Source organism: Oryzias latipes, chromosome 7, assembly GCF_053564925.1.
Source record: "Oryzias latipes strain Hd-rR chromosome 7, Olatipes_Hd-rR_3.1".
Lineage (NCBI taxonomy): Eukaryota > Metazoa > Chordata > Actinopteri > Beloniformes > Adrianichthyidae > Oryzias > Oryzias latipes.
In genome coordinates, this window is record NC_136243.1 from 30,333,527 (window position 1) to 30,351,027 (window position 17,501).

Consider the following 17,501-nt stretch of genomic DNA (forward strand, 5'->3'; position numbering starts at 1 on the left):
CTTTTTATGTGTTAAAAAAAACTTTAGGCTCCACCTCAAGATTGGACTCCAACAGGGACCGAAGTCTGTGGAGCCTCCAGCAGAGGCCTATAGGTGGAGGTGGAGGGGGCTCCGCCTGGGCTCGCTCCACCACCACCAGGGACAGCCCCGTCCTGAGTGGGCTCACCGACGGACTCTCCAGCCTCTTCAGTGTGGTGGAGCATTCAGGAAGCACGGAGTCACTCTGGAGGGGTGAGATCGGTAAGGCGCTCCATGTGGCCTGTGGAGGAGTTTGTAATGGTACAGCCTTCATGTTATAGGTATTCTGCTTTTATTTAAAAGTTATGAGTAGTCTTATTGTTTTGGAAAATTTGTGATTGTATAATTTCATTTTTTCAATGGAAGCCAAAAATAGTTTTAAATCTGTTTCTTTAAATTTTTTAGTAAAGGGACTTGACTCATTTTTTTATGTATGTAATATTTTGCTAATATTATAATTTATGTTTCATGGCTGTATTCCTCTTTGCCGCCTGCTGTCTTCTCTCAAACAACATTAAATGCTTTGTTTATACAAAGTACTAAAAGTCAAGTGGAAACATATGAGTTGCTGGATGAGCTCCATTGTTGTTGTTAGCTTCACCCCGCATGCGCCGTGACGCTCCAACTTTGAGTGGAAACGCTCACCAGAATTGCCTGGACCATTTAAAATGGGATCATACCGCTCAGTGGAAAAAAGACTTAAATTTTCTGTACAACCAAAAATGTTGGTCCGGTTTAATGCTTTAGTTTAATGGGTAACACAATAATGGAAATGCTCAAAATGCCGGACCACTCAGTAAAAACCAGGCTCAAAATCCTTAAAACATTATTTTTATCTCTTAAATGGAAGGTTGTGTCTTAAAACAAAATGTTTTCTTTTTATATATTTCAGTTAAGCAGCAGATATCAATAATAATAATAATGAATTTGATTTTTTATGGTGCCTTTCTAGACACCCAATGTCGCCTGTATAAACTATGAATTTTCCCCCAAATTCTTTTCATTTCCATAAAACCAGAAAAGGTTTTTCTCAATTCCAAGACGCACTAATGATCAGTGTTTCCCCCCAGGTACCGGTCCTACTGCCAGTCCAGCTCGACAGCTTCCCGCTGCAGGAAAACCCTCCGCTGTTGGGTCGGATCCCAGCCCTCAGCGGTATGGCGGACTGGTCCAGGAATTCTTCAGGAACGTCTGCAGCAGCCGTGGCTCAGGAGGACTCCCCGTCTCAGGAGAGAAGGTTCAGAAGGATTCCCTTAGCAGCCCTGGGGGTCTGGGAGTTCTGGGGGGATTTGAACAGTCCAAGTTGGAGTGCCCATTGATGGCGTCTGGAGGACTCGGCGCTGGGGCAGCATTGGGAGGAGGCAACGACAGCATTACTAGGATTGTAAACAAGAGGTTTATGAGACAGACAGCTGGTGAGGAGATGGTCAGTATCATGGGTGGGGGGAAGGAACTGATAAACAACGCTGTTGCTGCAGGGCTTGAGGTAAGATCTGATCCTTTGTTTTCTCATTTAAAATATATAAAACATTCAATATTTAGCATAGATGTGTTGTTGTTTTTCAGGAATCCCCCTGCGACTGCGCTGCCCAGTCTGCCTGCTTCGCCCGACCATCGAGAGCTTCTGGTCGCCAATGCAAGCATCGACCTCAAGACTTTCCATCCACAGCAGAGGACAAGGGGGATGGTTGCCATGAGTGACGGCGCTCCTGCTGCTCCACTGCACTCAGAATACCGCCTTCACACACAGGCTTTCATATGTATACATGCTCACACACACCACAAGTGCACTGCCAAACACTGAGAGCACACTGCAGACTGCCCTACAAGCCTACTGCCACATGAGCACAGACACACAACAGCCTGTCACTGCTGTCCGGATTGTTCCCATGATGCCAAGGACACGTCTATTTACCAACAAACTACCAGCATCCACTTTTAACAATGATGTCAGAACCGGACCTACAAAATCCCCAGTTCACACTGAAGCGGTACTGCACCCCCCTCCTCAAATCAGTTAACCATCCCACTGTTCAATCATCCGTTCAATTCAAAAACAGGCAGTTAGAGAGGGGCTGTCTGCATATGCATTTACTCCAGGGTTACTCTGGAGGCTTTCACTCATTTCCATCACTTTTTGTTAGAAGCTGATGGGGTTGATTTTTTTCTAGAAATGTTTTTTTTGTCAGAGATCAACTCCAGATGTTCGGCTGAGAGATGTTCCTGCTATGAGTAAGACATTCCACTGAGTGTTTCTAACAAGCGTTTGACAGGGAAATCCTGATTTCACATTATAGATGAGTGTTTTTATGACCACGAGGATGTTTATTATTATTGGATGCACAAAAAGGAAGAGCTCAGCTTGACCAGGCCTTAACTGAAGGACCAGTGAGATCATAAAACTAAAAAATCTCATAGAAGAAGAGCAAAAAGCTTTTGGTTTTAAAGGACTATGAGTAATATTGGAAAGTTGGTTAGGGACTAATGGCTCCAAAACCTTCTACATGTAAGGGACCTACATCCATAGAAAATATACTTGATCAACTCATTTGAGGTCAGAGGTCAGACAGAGCTGTGACCTCTAACCTTAAAACCTGCTGTTTTTTTCTGCCCTTGGATAACAATTCACGTAGTCACAGAAAAAATATACATTCCTTTTCTAATAATATGGCCAATCCGGATTTTGGAAACTTACACTTTAAAACGTTTTTTAATAGCTATTTAAAATATCTAACACTTCCTCTTTCACCTCAGAAATAATAATAGAACACTAAGAAGTTAGGAAAAGTGCAGCCTTGATCCTCTCAGTTTCACACTGTTTAAAACGTGTTAGTATATTGTAGACTCCTCACATCATTCCCTTTTTACAAGAACAGGAAGAGTTTTAAATGTAGATGTAGCATTATGAATAAATAATCTTAAAATTGAAAGCTGAGAGCTGAAAATTCATTTTGAGACCAGACTCAAACAGAGTGGACCGTTAGCTTTTTTTCAAGAAAAGCACATTTTTGGCCTTATTTATTTTATTTAAATAAGTTGCAAATAAAATAAAAAAGCTAAATAATTTTTTTCTTTATTTACTTATGGTTTATGCATTCAAAACAGTCCGCTTTTAGCCATTCACATGTTAGAGAAAACTGGGAACTGAAGCAACATCAAACATTGAGCACAAGCATACAAATACAATTATCTGCATTTTTCTGAGTTCTCATCACCTTTGCTACAAATGAATCAAAGTGCCTGCTAGATCACCTGTTTGTTTTGTCACAGCATGAACTAAATTTAAATTAAACATAATTCAAACCCTGCTTTTTTTTCTTCTTTTCTGTTTCGAGAAATATTGATTTTTTTCTGGTGAACACGGGCAACCAAAAAGTGAGCAGTTTTATAGGAAGTTCTCCATTTTAGAATTTTGTGATAAAGGTTTTGATTTTTGAAAAGTAAATACTTATGCCCACATTTTCGTTGTTATTATGTTTTATTGTTTTCTCTAACGTCACTCGGTTGCTGTTTTTATTACTTCATTGTGGTGCTACTCAGCAGAACAACTGCTGAAGGCTTCCTGCTGTTTCACGAGACGTTTGCCCTTCGGTGTTTCACAGATCCATATCAGGGCATTACATTCAGGGTTCATGTATTCAGATAGTAATCCGAAGAAGAACCCACAGTTTCTATGCTGCCATTTATTTCTAGGTTTTAGGAAGCATTGACACAGTCGGCACAGATCTCACTACTGCAGAATCATTTTTCCATCCACTGTACAAAATGTCTGTTAATCGCAACACTAGCTTTTGGGTTTTTTTGCCCATAAATGTCGGAGCTATTCTTTATTCTTTTTTTATGTGTCTCATTTTGGTATTTAAAGCTGAAAACTTTAATTATGACAGATAATATTATTCTGATGCACACTATATTTAAAAACATGAAGAGAAAATGGGTGGTGCAGCCAAAAATGTGCTGTTAAAAGGCCAGGACAGATTTTTGGTCGTGTCTGCATTCCCTACCAACCCAGTGCGCTATGCAGAGTATTCGCCATCTTTTTTGGTGGATGTCGGGATCTGCAATTCCAAAATCCAGTGCCCCTAGAAGTTTCTGCAAAAAACCAGTGTACATCAAGGCTCACTAGATTGGCTAAAATAGACCACAATGCATTGCATTTGAAAGATCTTTCATTTGAAAAAAAAAAAAAAGTAAACTTATTTTTTTAAATCATCCAAGTTTTTATCATCAGAACACAGTAGATTAATGAATAGCTTTGGTCAAATGTTCATTTTTATTAGATTTTTACTTCTGCAAATGGGTTGTCAATGAGTTTGGCGTAAAAACGAAAAGTAGTGAGCATTGCGTGAAAATCCAGAGCACAGGATTGCCCCACACTATATAGTCTTTTAGGGGTAAGGGATTGAATTTGCTAACTTCATAAGCTAACTACTAAAAGAAAATCTAATGTGGTTTTAGGGGAAAATAATATTGTTTGAGATGCAACAACTCTAAAATATGGGCATTTTGTTTTTTCCTCTTGTTGGTGCAGCTTTTTGAAATTTAAGAAATTGTTTTGAGCAGCCTAATGTAATAGGTTCGATCGCTGCTCAATAGTCTAAGCGTTGTTTTGTTCCTCCAAATGTACCTCTATTAATGCAGTGATGAACTAGGGCTTAGACTGACATGCTAAAATACAATATCGGTAATCAAAAAAGTTATCTGACGGGTCGTCATTTTCCACTTGCTGCACTTCAGTCACTTTTATCAAAAATATTTGTAATCAAGTAAATAAAACCAAAAACTCGTGCATAGAAAATAACACAAAGGCTGGGGGACAAACTTAAAACCTGTCTTTGGTGCGACCCAAAACTGTTTGAATGATCCAAATCTTTAACAAATAAAAATTACCACAAGGTGAGCCATTCATGAGTATTTGGGACATTTATTCTATACCTAACAGTTATTAAGTAGAAAGAAACTATTACTTTGATTTAAACATCCATCAGGTAAAATATATTGTAATCACAGGGAAAATCTAAATAACACAAATGTAATAAAGACCAGAATCATACATTTTTTTTTTGTCTTGAACATTTTTTTTTAAATTTTCATTTATTCAGTTTCTGTTTAAAAAAAATGTAACAAAGCCTGTGATGTAGATTTTTTTTAAGTTATTCCTGTATGAAACTCCAGAAGGTTTATCAGGTTCTGTCCTACCTCTTTGTACTATTTCATACACTCTGAGATCAAAAAAAGACTCAGAGATATCTCATTTATAATAACTCTCATTATAGAAAGTCCGTGGAATTTATTTATGACATTTTTTACTGAACCCGATCAAAATATCCTTTTCGCCTAACAGAAGGTCACTTCAAGTGCCTTTGCTCTACAAAGGTGTCTTGGCCTTTTAACTTTTTGAATTTATTTTTTTAAGATTTGATTCCATCTTTTATACCGTATGAATATGCCAAATTTCATATAAACATGTTAAAATAATTTTTGATATTTTTTTTCCACTGGCAGCTCAGAGGACAAGGTGTTTTATTTTGTTTGTGACAATGCCTCGACATGGGTGAAAAAAATCATACCAGGTATACATTTGATGTTAAATGTGATGGTAAAGCATAAGCCTGTGCTGAAGACAGTGGGATATGTTGCAGCTCAGTTTCAGTCCCATTCATAGTTTTTTTCTGAATTTCAGGGAAGATATTTAATGATTTTCACAGAAAAAAAAAACATACTTAATGATTTTTAACTGTCATAAAAACACACTTTATTCTGTTTGAACAGAAATTGTATTACAGCAGACATGAAAAAAGATTGAATGCTACTACTATTGCATAATACTTTATACTGTGTCAGAAAAAAGAAAAGAAATGTGGGGCATTATTTTGTTTTCCTGCGTCAGCTCTCCATTTTCTGCCTGCCTGTCAGGTTCATTCCAGCCCTTCAGGTTATAACGACTTTAGCCACTTACATTAACACCTTACAGGTAACACTTTACCAGCTATTGGCAGATAATTCCGTGCAGGCTGAGAGCCATAGTGGATCATTTTTCTTATGTGTTTTCATCCCATTCACAAGACGTCTACATGCTGGGATTATGTAAATGAACTACTAGGTGTTCATAATGGTAGCTGAACTTAGAGACTGCCTGTAAATTTGCTTCGTGCAACCTAATCTTTTTCTAATGATGCTTGGTTCTTAAGGAGAATGCAATGAAGCTTATTTAATTTAGTATATAGTTAAGGAATGTGTCCCACTGCGCTGAAGCTTAAAAAAAGAAGGCAGATTTTTACCTTGTCCTTTTTCATTGCTTTGAGAAAAGCTGAATGTCAACAGCCGATCCTACCTGGATCGCTGTAGAAGTATGTAGCTCTCTTCTCCTATACACCTCTGTAGATAGATGCTTTTTTATGAAGAGAAACAACGGAGAGAAAAAAATGTCAGCAAATGCTAAAAAGAAAATTTGACTCAAACAAGAAGTTTTGAAAGGTGGGAATATTTGTTTTTCCGATGTAGCTTGTAAAAAATGTTACTGCCTCTGGTTTCTTATAGAATTCACAAATAAATGTTTGATGGATTTTAATGGGTTTTGTCGTCTCTTGTGTGGATTTTATTATTATATTGATTTATTTTTCTTGCGTTCATATAGTAACGTATGTACCAATATTTTACATGTGCATAAAGCTCCCTCTTGTGGAGCATAAAAACACTACAGATTGATGACCAAGATCCAACCAAGTCCAGGACAATAATACAATTTAAAAAGAAAACTCTAGTCTAGTGGATACAGAAATTATTCAGACCCCTTTGACCTGTTCGCTCTTTGTATTATTGCAGCCATTTGCCAAAATCAGGAAAGTTCTTTTTATTCCCCAATGCTGCACACTTAGAGCCCTATATTGACATTCAAAATAGAAATGTTCTGCATATCTAAAATAAAAGCAAACTGAAAGTATTCAGCCCCTTTGATATGACATTCACATTCAACTCTCATGTAGTCCATTTCTTCTAATTCTCCTCGAGATGATTTTACTCGTTAATTGGATTCCAGCTGTGTTTAGTTTAACTGATTGGACTTTCTTAGGAAAGCCACACATCTGTCTACACACCTTACAGCTCACGGTGTGTCAGGGCAAATGAGGATCGTGAGGTCAAAGGAGCTGTCAGAAGAGCTCAGAGACATCGTGGAAAGGCACAGGTCTGGCCAAGGTCAAAAAAAAAAAGTTCATTCCATGGAACACATTTGGGACTCCTGGAAGACCTGGTCGTCCAAGTAAAGCTAAGCAATCTTGGGAGAAGAGCCAAAGGATAGCTGTGGCTGAGCTCAAGAGATGAAGTATTTGATTTTATGTATTACTTTTTCAATTACTGTTACAAAGCCCATCGAGACGACTGTTGTTGTGAATTTGGGCTTTACAAATAAAATTGAATTGAATTGAAGTACGGAGATGGGAGAAAGTTCTTCTAAGTCAACTATCACTGCAGCTCTCCATCATTTGGGACTTTATGTCTCATATGTCTCCGTCTGAGACATATGAAAGCCAGCATAGTTTGGCCAAAACAAATAAACGGAAAAAAAAACATTGAAGGACTACCAGACTATTAGCCCTTGTGCTATCCTAGGCACTTAAACATTGGGAGTTGGGTCATCTAGACCCACTAGACAGTGCGCTGAAACTTTTTTCTTCAATGATTTGTGATCTTCACTGGTGTCCATGGATTACAGGAAATCTTTCCACCTTTATCCACCTTTGTCATGGTCAATGCAAGGGTGGGGTCATCTAAGGTCTGATGAGACTAAAATGTATGTTTTTGAGGTTAATAATTCTTAGCAGTGTGTGTGTGTGTGTGTGTGTGTGTGTGTGGGTGTGTGTGTGTGGGTGTGTGTGGGTGTGTGTGTGTGTGTGTGTGTGTGTGCGTGCGTGTGTGTGTGTGTGTGTGGAGAAAACTAGGCACTGCTCATCACCAGCCGCCCAATGCAGTCCCATCAGTGAAACATGGTGGTGGCAGAATCATGATTTTAGGGGGGTCTGTGGGACAGGATGACTGGTTGCAATTGAAGGACAGATAAATGTTAGAGATATTTTGGAGCTTTTCAACAAGACAGTGACCTAAAGAACACTGTTAAAATAACAAAGGAGTGCCTTTAGAACAACTCTGTGATGACTGTTCTTGAATGGCTTAGCCAGAGTCCTGACCCACCTGAGGATCTCTGGAGAGACGTGAAAATGGCTGTGCACCAACGTTCATCATCCAACCTGACAGAACTGGAAAGGATCTGCAAGGAAGAAGGGCAGAGGACCAAATCCAGGTATGACAAACATCTTTTATGATTTCCAAGACTACTTATGGCTGTTCTAGCTCAAAGGGGTGCAATGGGGAAATGGGATGAATGACCATGTGATTTTCAGATTTTTTGTCTATAAATAAATGGAACTTTCACGATTCGGCTGCAATTATACAAAAATGTAAAGGGGTCTGAATATGTTCCATATGCTCTGTAAATGATACATAGTTATTAATATTTATTTTAAATTTTCAAAGACAATTATCATTTCTGCACTAAAACAAAGGTAGCAAATTTGTGGTAATAATACAATGGTAGGTCGAAATAAAGTCATTTGCAGTTCCTCCTCTCTCTTCGGCTCCAATTCCTTATAAGGGTGTACATGAAGGTAAAACCCAACAAAAAGAAAAGGATAAAGCACAAAACCAAAGCCAAAACTAAGTGTTCTAGTAAGTCCCCAAATAGACCTTAGATAAAATCTAAGTGTTATTTAAAAACATATTCTAAAACTTAGTTATATTATCAATATACTTTGTTTTTTGGTTTAAACATCAATTGTTTTTCCATCACAAACATTTGTTTTGCTGTTTCTGTGTAAAGAGTTTCCTGGTTCAGTTCTACCTCTTTATACACTCTGAGTTCATCGAAAAACGCAGCTACCTCTCATTTATAACTGTCTTAACAGAAAGTCAGTGGAAATTATTTATGACTTTTTCAAATGTTATTCATTTTCCATGGAATTTTGTTGTTGTTTTCACTGCAATCTCAGCAGCTCTTTCCCAACAGGAGACTGCGTCATGTTTATTTGAAACGCTGCATGCACTTCCTGTAAAAGATAAATCAGACACCAAAGCACAGTCAAGTAAAAGTCATCTCACAAGTTATTCTTTTTATTGAACATGAACAACCAGCAAGAGCATAAATGGAGAAAAAGACCTAACTTTCTTTTTTTAAACTCACATCCTGCAAGAGAATAAATATCCTAAACAACTACACCCACAAGGTTCAGCAAATTGATATTTAGTGCATTGAAACATACACTTTCTGTTGTGGATAGAAGATGCTCTGACAGGGTCACACAGGTTTTTACAGTTTGCTACATGAAGCTACTGAAGTTGGTTGAACGCATAAAAGCTTCCTAAACTTTTTTTTTTCTCCTTCACTCTATCCGGAAATGCACACATCTTGTCGTTTAAAGTAAAATGTGTTATCATGACAACAGTGTATTGCACAAGAAATTCCACACCAAGAACATATCCTTTGAAAAAAGTTTAGCTTAGATGCATAAAAAAGGCTAAATGTCAGTGTCATGCATCCATACTCACAGTTTTAATCCACAGAGGTTTTCTACAACGGCTTGTTGAACATCTGAAATGGTTGAGGACTTTTACTTTGTGCAAAGAGCAGCAACCTGTCGTCGAGAATTAGGTCAGCCGCATGGAGGTGGGTGAAAACACGAAACTGAAAATCCCATTTCTTTGTCCTCCAGGCTTTGAAACTATATTGACAGGTGAAGCATCGAGTCCGTCTTTACATTCTCTTTCTTAGTGAGACTGGAAGTGACAGCAGGACAGGCAGGAGCAGAGGTGGCCACAGTGATTTTAGCTTTAAAAAGGCTGAAGCAGTAGAGGCTTCCCTAAATAATTGTTACCAACAATCGCAGAGAAAAGCATGCATTAAGCTCAGAGGAATCTGAAATATCAGCATCTCCTAAAGGAAATCTCTACCTCTCAAATGTGGATTTTTTTAAAATTTGTGGAAAAAAGCGTGGAAAAAATGAATCCGCCTCGGTCTATTTACTGGAGGTGATTTTGTCAATGCCAGGCCAGGTCTGGACGTAATAACAGGGCAATGTGCCTTCCATGAGTCTCTCCATCCACAAGCCGAGGCGGTCCAATTTGTGGTGGATCTGGAGGGTGGGTGTGCTGCGAGGGCGTCTGGATTTACGGGCGGGGTGATCGTCACGGGATCTGGCCCTGGACCTCCCCCCTGACGTCACCCCTTCATCCTCGGAGAGCTTTCCGTCAACGTCCTCCCCGGTGTACACGGGCTTAAACAGACAAAAGCACTTCTTGTGGCCGTTCAGAGCCAGCACGTGGCCAGTGTAGTCCATCTTGCGGTTCCCGCCGTCCTCCTCCTCGTCTGCCTCGATCTGCATGGCATCCTGAACGTATTCCAGCAGAGTGTTCATCCACTCGCTGTGTTTGTCGATGTTCAGGAAGGAGAAATGTAGAGTCATGCTCCTGGAAGAGTGGGATTGAGAAATGACTCAAATATCAAGACGTAAGCAAGGCAAATTTCCCTCCATCCACTCTGTCAAGCTCACCCCGTGAAAGAATAGACTTCTTTTGCAAATTTGCTCAGGAGGATGTTTTTCGAGGCGTCAGTGAGCACCAAGACTATATTCATGTGTCCAGGCCTCAGTTTCACCAAGTTGCTCGTGTAGGTGATGTCCGTCAGCTCCGTCACCTCCACGAAATTCTTTTTAGGTGGACGACTAAGGAAGTAAGCAAAATAAACAAAGATCATAAACACCTGAAATTCAAAAAAGAAATGCAGGATGTTCTTGCCTTGAGGTGCTACTTGAAGACCCATTTTCTGCTGTAGTCCCATCCTTCCCCGTCAGTTTCACCAGCTGATCGGCACTAGAATCACTACATGGACACAGAAAACATAAAAATAACGTAAACAGAAAGAGAAAGGCACTTAAATATTTTTTTTCTGCCATGTTGTGCAATTTGCCATGTTTGTACAGCATTTCGTGCTGTTTTTCCTCAATGTAAAGCCAGAGACCTCTTTTTATCATCTCTGTTTTTATGAGTTTTTTAGCCAACGTCCTTCGTGATTTTGAGGCCGAGTGATGATTTTGAGCATTGTTTATTTTTTGCTGTATAGAACTTTTCCTTAAAGGCCCACTCCCATCATCTTTTGATCTATTTTCAAAGCTTTAGTTATAATTATGCCGTTTTTAACCAAAATTAAAAAAACAGTGTCATTTTCCAGGACATACTTGCTGCAGAGCGGTAATGATTAATTAGAAATTCATCTCTGCGTTGTGGGCGGGGCCAGTGCCAAAGAGCATCCCACCTATCCTCCCATCACTCATAACTAAGAGCTCTCTGTTTATACTCTCTCCCGCTAGCTTACAGCTCCTCACACCGCCAACCTAACAATACAAGTGCAACAAAAATGGTGCTTGCCCAAAATTTTCTGCATTTGCTGCTTTAAACATAGTTGAAAGTTATGCAGTCTCATAATGCAATGTAATTGGAGCAATTTAAGATTACACAATAATGGAGAATCACGTAAAATCTATAACTGTCCATTTAAGCGGTTCCCAGCCTTGTTAGCCCTGCACACCGGTTTAAAGTGTAATATTATTTTAATGGACTGGCCTCTAAGGTGTGGTGGATCAATACAACAAAATTAAATGATATAACTGGCATAAGAAATGGTATTTTATATTGATCAATGTGAATCCACCGTGTTTCCAACTATTTTGGCAGCGACCTTGTTACATTATAGAACCGGTCGCTGCATATTAGAAAGGTTTGGTGCGCGGGAACAACCTGTTTCAATAAAGCCATAATTTAAGTCGGATTCCTGGTATTGTCTGCAGCTTTCTTTTATTTTGAAGTTGACTTTGTGGCTCTTTAACACTGAGGAAAGCAACTCTCAAAAGACATTTGTTTTTTTGTTTAACTTTGCTTGCTTAGAGGTTTCAATTTAGAATTAAGATACAGACTAGAGAAGCCACTTGAAGAAATGAGTGGATCTAAGTAAAGAGACTGATGTGGAGGAAAGAATCTGGTAATTTTCCTAAATAAATCCTACTGCACAATCACACAATAAATAAATAAGAAATTGTTAATGTAGCTTCTTCACATTCTTTTGGTTTCCGATACAGAAATAAACATGGAATCCATGAATCAACCAACCTGAAGGCCTGGATGACCACAGTTCCGAACAAGATGAACAAGGCAGAGAAAATGAGGGAGAGAAGAGGCATCATCTCACGCCTGAGTCATCACAGAAACAGGAGGATAAGAGGTTTAACAGTAAGTGGCGACTGAGAAAATACTTTGTACTGTAAAGTTAGAAATTCTTAGTCTAAAGATGCCACAACCTACCAGTTGTTATGTAGAATATCATCGATGACTTCAGAGAGGTAATCGTATGATGCATAGATCCACCGGATTACAAACATCTACGGAGTTAAAGTCTTATAATTACCCAAAAATGTAACTTTTATTTTATAAAGGGGAATTTCACTGAGAAGAAACATACTGAGGCGAATTCATTGTTGAGTGCAGGCAGAACAGCATCATGGATGAGGATGGAGGGGTCCTTCTGGAGTCGGTCCAGCTCCTCCAGGAGAAGCTGTTTCTCCTCCTCCCTCCCATTCCAAGGAGTAACCGGCTTGAACAAGGCTTTCCCTGCAGTGTTCCGCCGCTCCAGGATCACCACCTTCCCACACATCCACAACCAGGAATGAAGATGAAGAAAAACAAGAACAATCCCCTTTTCAAAACAAACTGAGCAAAAGGATTTTTAAATCACTTTAAACCTTGTGACTGATAATGGAACAAGTCAACATGAAAAATGCTTTTGTGAAAACTAGATTCCCTTTTTTTATTTGATAACTGCATGTTTTCTCTCAAAGAAGCCTTACAGTTGCAACAAATGGAAGTAAAAAATATGAATTCTACAAAAGAATCTGAAGAAATAGATGTTAAAAGAGTTCAAATGAAAGCAACACGGCTACATCAAACTCGCCATGTTTTCTGAGAGTAAGCTGTGCAAATAAATGACTAAGTTGGCTTACAGCCTGAAAAGTGAAGTTTTCTCATTCTTAAAGAAATTCGTCAAAATTCTAAACTAAAAACTAAATACATCAAACCTCCAATTGAATATTGATTTTTATCAGTTTTAATTTGAAGACAATAAAACACACTAAAAGTTAAAAATGAATATACTCTTTTTAGGCCTAATTTCTTTATTCTAATATTACTCTCTCTCTGATTTTGATTATGAGAAAAAATACTTAAAAAGAAAATTAACAGATAACTAAAATAAAGTTTAGTAATTAGAATGTTATGTTTTGATCTCGTATTATGCTTTTGGCAATCGTGTGCAGACTTATTTGTTTCCTGCAGTTTATCATTTCCTGATTGCAACAGCTTCAAAACAACTTTTTGTGCAATACTGTGACGCTTTTTATTTGCTGGTTATGGCAACATTTTTAATAAAAGCCATGTGAGTCATAACTTTTTAAATAAAAACTATTGAACTTGTAGTTTGCTTATTTTATCTTGCATTTACATATTTTGTCAAATTAAAAAAAAGGCTGGATGTGTTACCCCTTGTTATGTAATGTTTTAAAAATGATTTTGAGATTTATAATACTGTAAAAAAACGTAAATTATTGTTAAAATGTTAAATACTTGTAAAGTGTAATTATACTAGTAAACATGTATTTTTGTATGTGCATGCACATGTGTCTTTATATATATATATATACATACATATATATATTTTTTTATTTTTTAGGTTAATGTTGATTATTTTTTAAAAGTAGTACAAATGTTAGAACCAAACAACCTTCAGAATTCTAACTTAAGTCAGTTCATCACATCTGTAAGGAAACCTCTGATGAACTATATTATTCATTAAACGTCCAGCTGCTGGTGACCTTTTAAAACTTCAGCATGGAGACTCTGCTGACCAACGCCATCACAGTGTGGTACTGTACTCCACTGAGGCAGAGAAAAATAGGATGCAGAGGGTTGTAAAGACAGCAGAGAAGATCATCGGCTTGTCGCTGCTCCACATCCACCGCTCTCACCGAGGACAGTTCCACCCTGGACGTCACCTTTTTGACCTGTTGCCCTCTAGGAGGCGATACAAGTCATTGGAAACAAGAACTAGGGGTAGGAGACTGTCACTGCCCTAAAATTAGGCAAAAATTAGCATTTTAATTTTGCTATAGCAATAGAATGTATTTAATTAGTTTCTTACTTAGTTTGTTACTCGTATATCTTGTTCTTGCAGTCTAGCACAAGGAAAATGCTGCTAACTTTCATAGTACCTCTACAATGACAATAAAGCTATTTGGTTATTTCTGCATTCAGATAATGATTTTAAAGAGTGGTCTTCCTTATTTTTTTTTTGCAGGAAAGTAGCAAACGACACCACGGTTCCTGCATTTACATCTGACTCTGCTGGGCATTTGGCAGCATACCTGTGCTGTTGACGGTGAGCCGTCTCTGCTCTGCATGAGAACGTCACACAGAGGCTGCTGCAGCCGCTGATACACATAAGCAAACCTCACAACTTCCTTAGTGTTGGTCGATGCGAAAGAAACAAACTCCTGGTTCCCAGCAGCAAAAATGTCTTCGTCACCAGTAATGAGCAGAACACAGTATCTGAGAAGAGACAACAGTTTAATAGAAGACATTTGGATTTTAAACTGTTTTGTATCTGAAGGAAGGAAGTTTAGATTTTTACTTCCTGCGTCTATGAAACTGCTTGACGGGACACAGTTCATCAAAGAGCTTCTGATTGACCAGTCGAGGCGCAAGGAGGAACTTATTGTTGGACATGAACTCGTCAACTATTTGCTTTTTCAGTCCTTTGGCCTGTTAAAACACGAGATGTTAGAGGAGAAAAACTGGAAAACAAGAATTCTTAAAGCCTGCTTATTACTTTGTCTCACCTGTATAATATCAGCGGGCTTGTCGATGTTCTCTTTGAAGACCAGAATGGTCGGAGCGTAAGTGTTGATATTGAAGCGCTTCTGCAGATCGGCCGTCTCTGTGAGGCCCTGGTCCACATAGCCAAACTGCAGATGGTCTTTATAAGCAAAGGCTGTCAGCTTTAAAGATACAAACAAAGGATTATGACGTTTGCACTCATTGAAATTGATGCCCGTTTTTGTTATAATAACAACCTACTTTGTACAGAAGGGGAACAACAGGGACTTGGTCAAAGACCAGCACATGTGGCTTGTTGAGGTCATGCCAGCTGTTCAGGAACTGCTGATCATTCTTATCATTGACCTGAAATATGAAAATAATAAAAATTAAAGCAATAGGCAGCGTTGAATGATCCGCCCCATGGTCCCCTTTCTACTCGCCCTCATTGGATGCTTCATCCTCCTCATTCTCCCCCTCTGCCCCCCTGGTCAGAGCTGCACATGACTAATTCATGAAAAAACGTTTTTATTTTCATAATGGCAGCCTTTTATCTCCATAGCAACCATATTATTTTGCGGTTGCCTGGGGTTGATGAACAGGCCTATATCATTTTTAAAAGAATCTGCAAAAGGGAATTTTTGGATTTCCTTGGCCAGTGAAATTTCCTGTTATCCCACATTCCCAATATATTTAGATTGTGTGTCCTATAGTTTCGTTCAGCTTAAGCAAAGGACTTGCATTAAATTTTCACAATATTCCGATAAAAATTGTGAGTAACCACTTTTGCAAGCTTGCCAAGCTAACGCTGTTCTAGATGCTTTATTTCCAAGTAGCTTCCCAATGACGCTCAAGGAGTTATGAGGCAATAGATCAAAATACCTACGAGGAGTTTATATTTGAAGAAGATACTTGAGGTGATTTCTTATTTTGAAAAATTCAAGATGTTCTCCTCTTTTTGGGATCAAAAGTCAGCGAAACTTCGGTTGAGGTTGGAAACTTAACCTGGTGAGGTGTGTGTGAAATATCCTAAAGATGACTCAAACAAAAAGTTTTATTTTCCCTTATTGTGCCAAAATGTGAAAAATCTCTTAATTTTAAACTTTGCCACAAAATGGCCACTAAGGTGTTTTTCACAATGTCAAAAAATTCATTTTTCCTGGGTAATAGGCAAGTTTTGGTGAGTTTTTAAGAATGTGGTGGGGGCAACATTTTTGTTCAAAGGTGCAGTAACAAAGAAAAATTACTTTTATAATTCTGGGACAGAATATTAAACCCGCAAATCATCTAAAGCTCTATGCTGTTCTGTAAGTCTTTAGATCTGTGTAAAACATGTTTGTCCCTCCCCACATACACGTATGTACCTGCTCCACCAGCCTCTGAGGAAGAAGGTCTTCTACAAACTGCTTCAAGTGTTCCTTTGCGACAGCATAATGGAAAAATGTCACTTTGCCATTGAGGACTCCAAGTATGGATGGGGTGCGGTGAGCACCGAGGTGATTGGCTAACCGTCTTTCATAGCCTACATCCACCACGCCGATCCCAACACCTGCAAAGACAAGGCATCCACGGATGATCTAAACCCATATGAGTTCATGCATGACAGGAGACCTCATCTCTAACCTAGACTCTCCATCTCCTGCACCACCTCTTTCCACACAGGCTCGATGTGGATGCAGGTGAAGCACCAATCGGAGGTGATCTTTATCAGGTAGGGCCTCTTGTAGCTGTCAGGAACCACGTCGTTGATGTAGTGGTTGAAGTGAAGGGTGTACTTGTTGTCGCCAAAGTCTCTTTGGTTCTTGTTGTTGAACGGGAAGTTAAAGAAGGACTCATCAAAGTAGAAGTTGTCATGGCGATGGCCATAATGACCGCTGCCATACGGTTGGGTGTCATCAGTCTGCCCATAACGGTCATAGTTGGCCCGTTTATCTTCACTGGACAGGATCTGGATTGGAGATGATGCACACATTTCAGGCATGACTGCTACAAATGGTCAAACCCACCTGAACCAGAACTAACCTCATAGGATTTGGTGATCTTGATGAACATATCCTCAGCGCCTGGATCTTTATTTTTGTCAGGATGCCTGAAGAAACAGAGGCTCATTTGAACTGAACATGTCAAACTGGTTAGTTGTCCCATCAAAAATATATTTACCATTCTCTTGCAAGTCGCTTGTAGACCTTTTTGATCTCAGCTGAGTTTGCACTCCTGGTCACACCTAATATTTTGTAGGGGTCCATCTCAGATGCAGCGCGAGCTGGTGGCGTCAGCAGCACCGCCAGGACCACGGCCACAGCCAGGGTCATCTTTGACCCCCCCATCGGTCCCCCTCACGACAGCGGATCAGTTCGCACCAGAAAACGCCTCTACATCGTGACACGGATTTTGGATTGCCTCCACATCTGCACAGCTGTTCCACTCAAATGATGCCAGAGCGGAAGCATCCATAATAACATGCTAACCACAAAAACACTGGCAATGCCGCCTGTGGCTATGTTGCCTTTCCTCCA

General features: G+C 39.2%; 2 protein-coding genes across 3 annotated transcripts in view; one reads left to right on the top strand and one right to left on the bottom strand.

Moving 5' to 3' along the window:
• mtcl2 (microtubule crosslinking factor 2) overlaps window positions 1-6,589 on the top strand; it is a 79,136-nt gene extending 72,547 nt beyond the window's left edge. For both annotated transcript variants that reach the window (XM_011476824.4, XM_020704474.3), the window contains exons 22-24: window positions 28-240; window positions 1,089-1,504; window positions 1,585-6,589. In XM_011476824.4, the coding sequence (XP_011475126.1) occupies window positions 28-240; window positions 1,089-1,504; window positions 1,585-1,719 (764 nt within the window). In that variant the 3' untranslated portion in view covers window positions 1,720-6,589. The remainder of the gene's footprint in view (window positions 1-27; window positions 241-1,088; window positions 1,505-1,584) is intronic.
• Window positions 6,590-9,156: 2,567 nt separating this feature from the next.
• Window positions 9,157-17,312, bottom strand: LOC101158105 (DnaJ (Hsp40) homolog, subfamily C, member 16). Its single transcript, XM_004070318.4, has 14 exons — window positions 17,146-17,312; window positions 17,008-17,074; window positions 16,609-16,933; window positions 16,350-16,534; window positions 15,247-15,351; window positions 15,009-15,167; window positions 14,801-14,931; window positions 14,535-14,718; window positions 12,581-12,760; window positions 12,424-12,500; window positions 12,232-12,312; window positions 10,864-10,947; window positions 10,620-10,790; window positions 9,157-10,536 (listed from the first exon to the last, which is right to left on the bottom strand). Exons 1-14 carry the CDS (start codon window positions 17,310-17,312, stop codon window positions 10,086-10,088), a joined length of 2,367 nt encoding a protein of 788 aa, XP_004070366.1. The 3' UTR covers window positions 9,157-10,085.
• Between the last annotated feature and the right edge of the window lie 189 nt (window positions 17,313-17,501).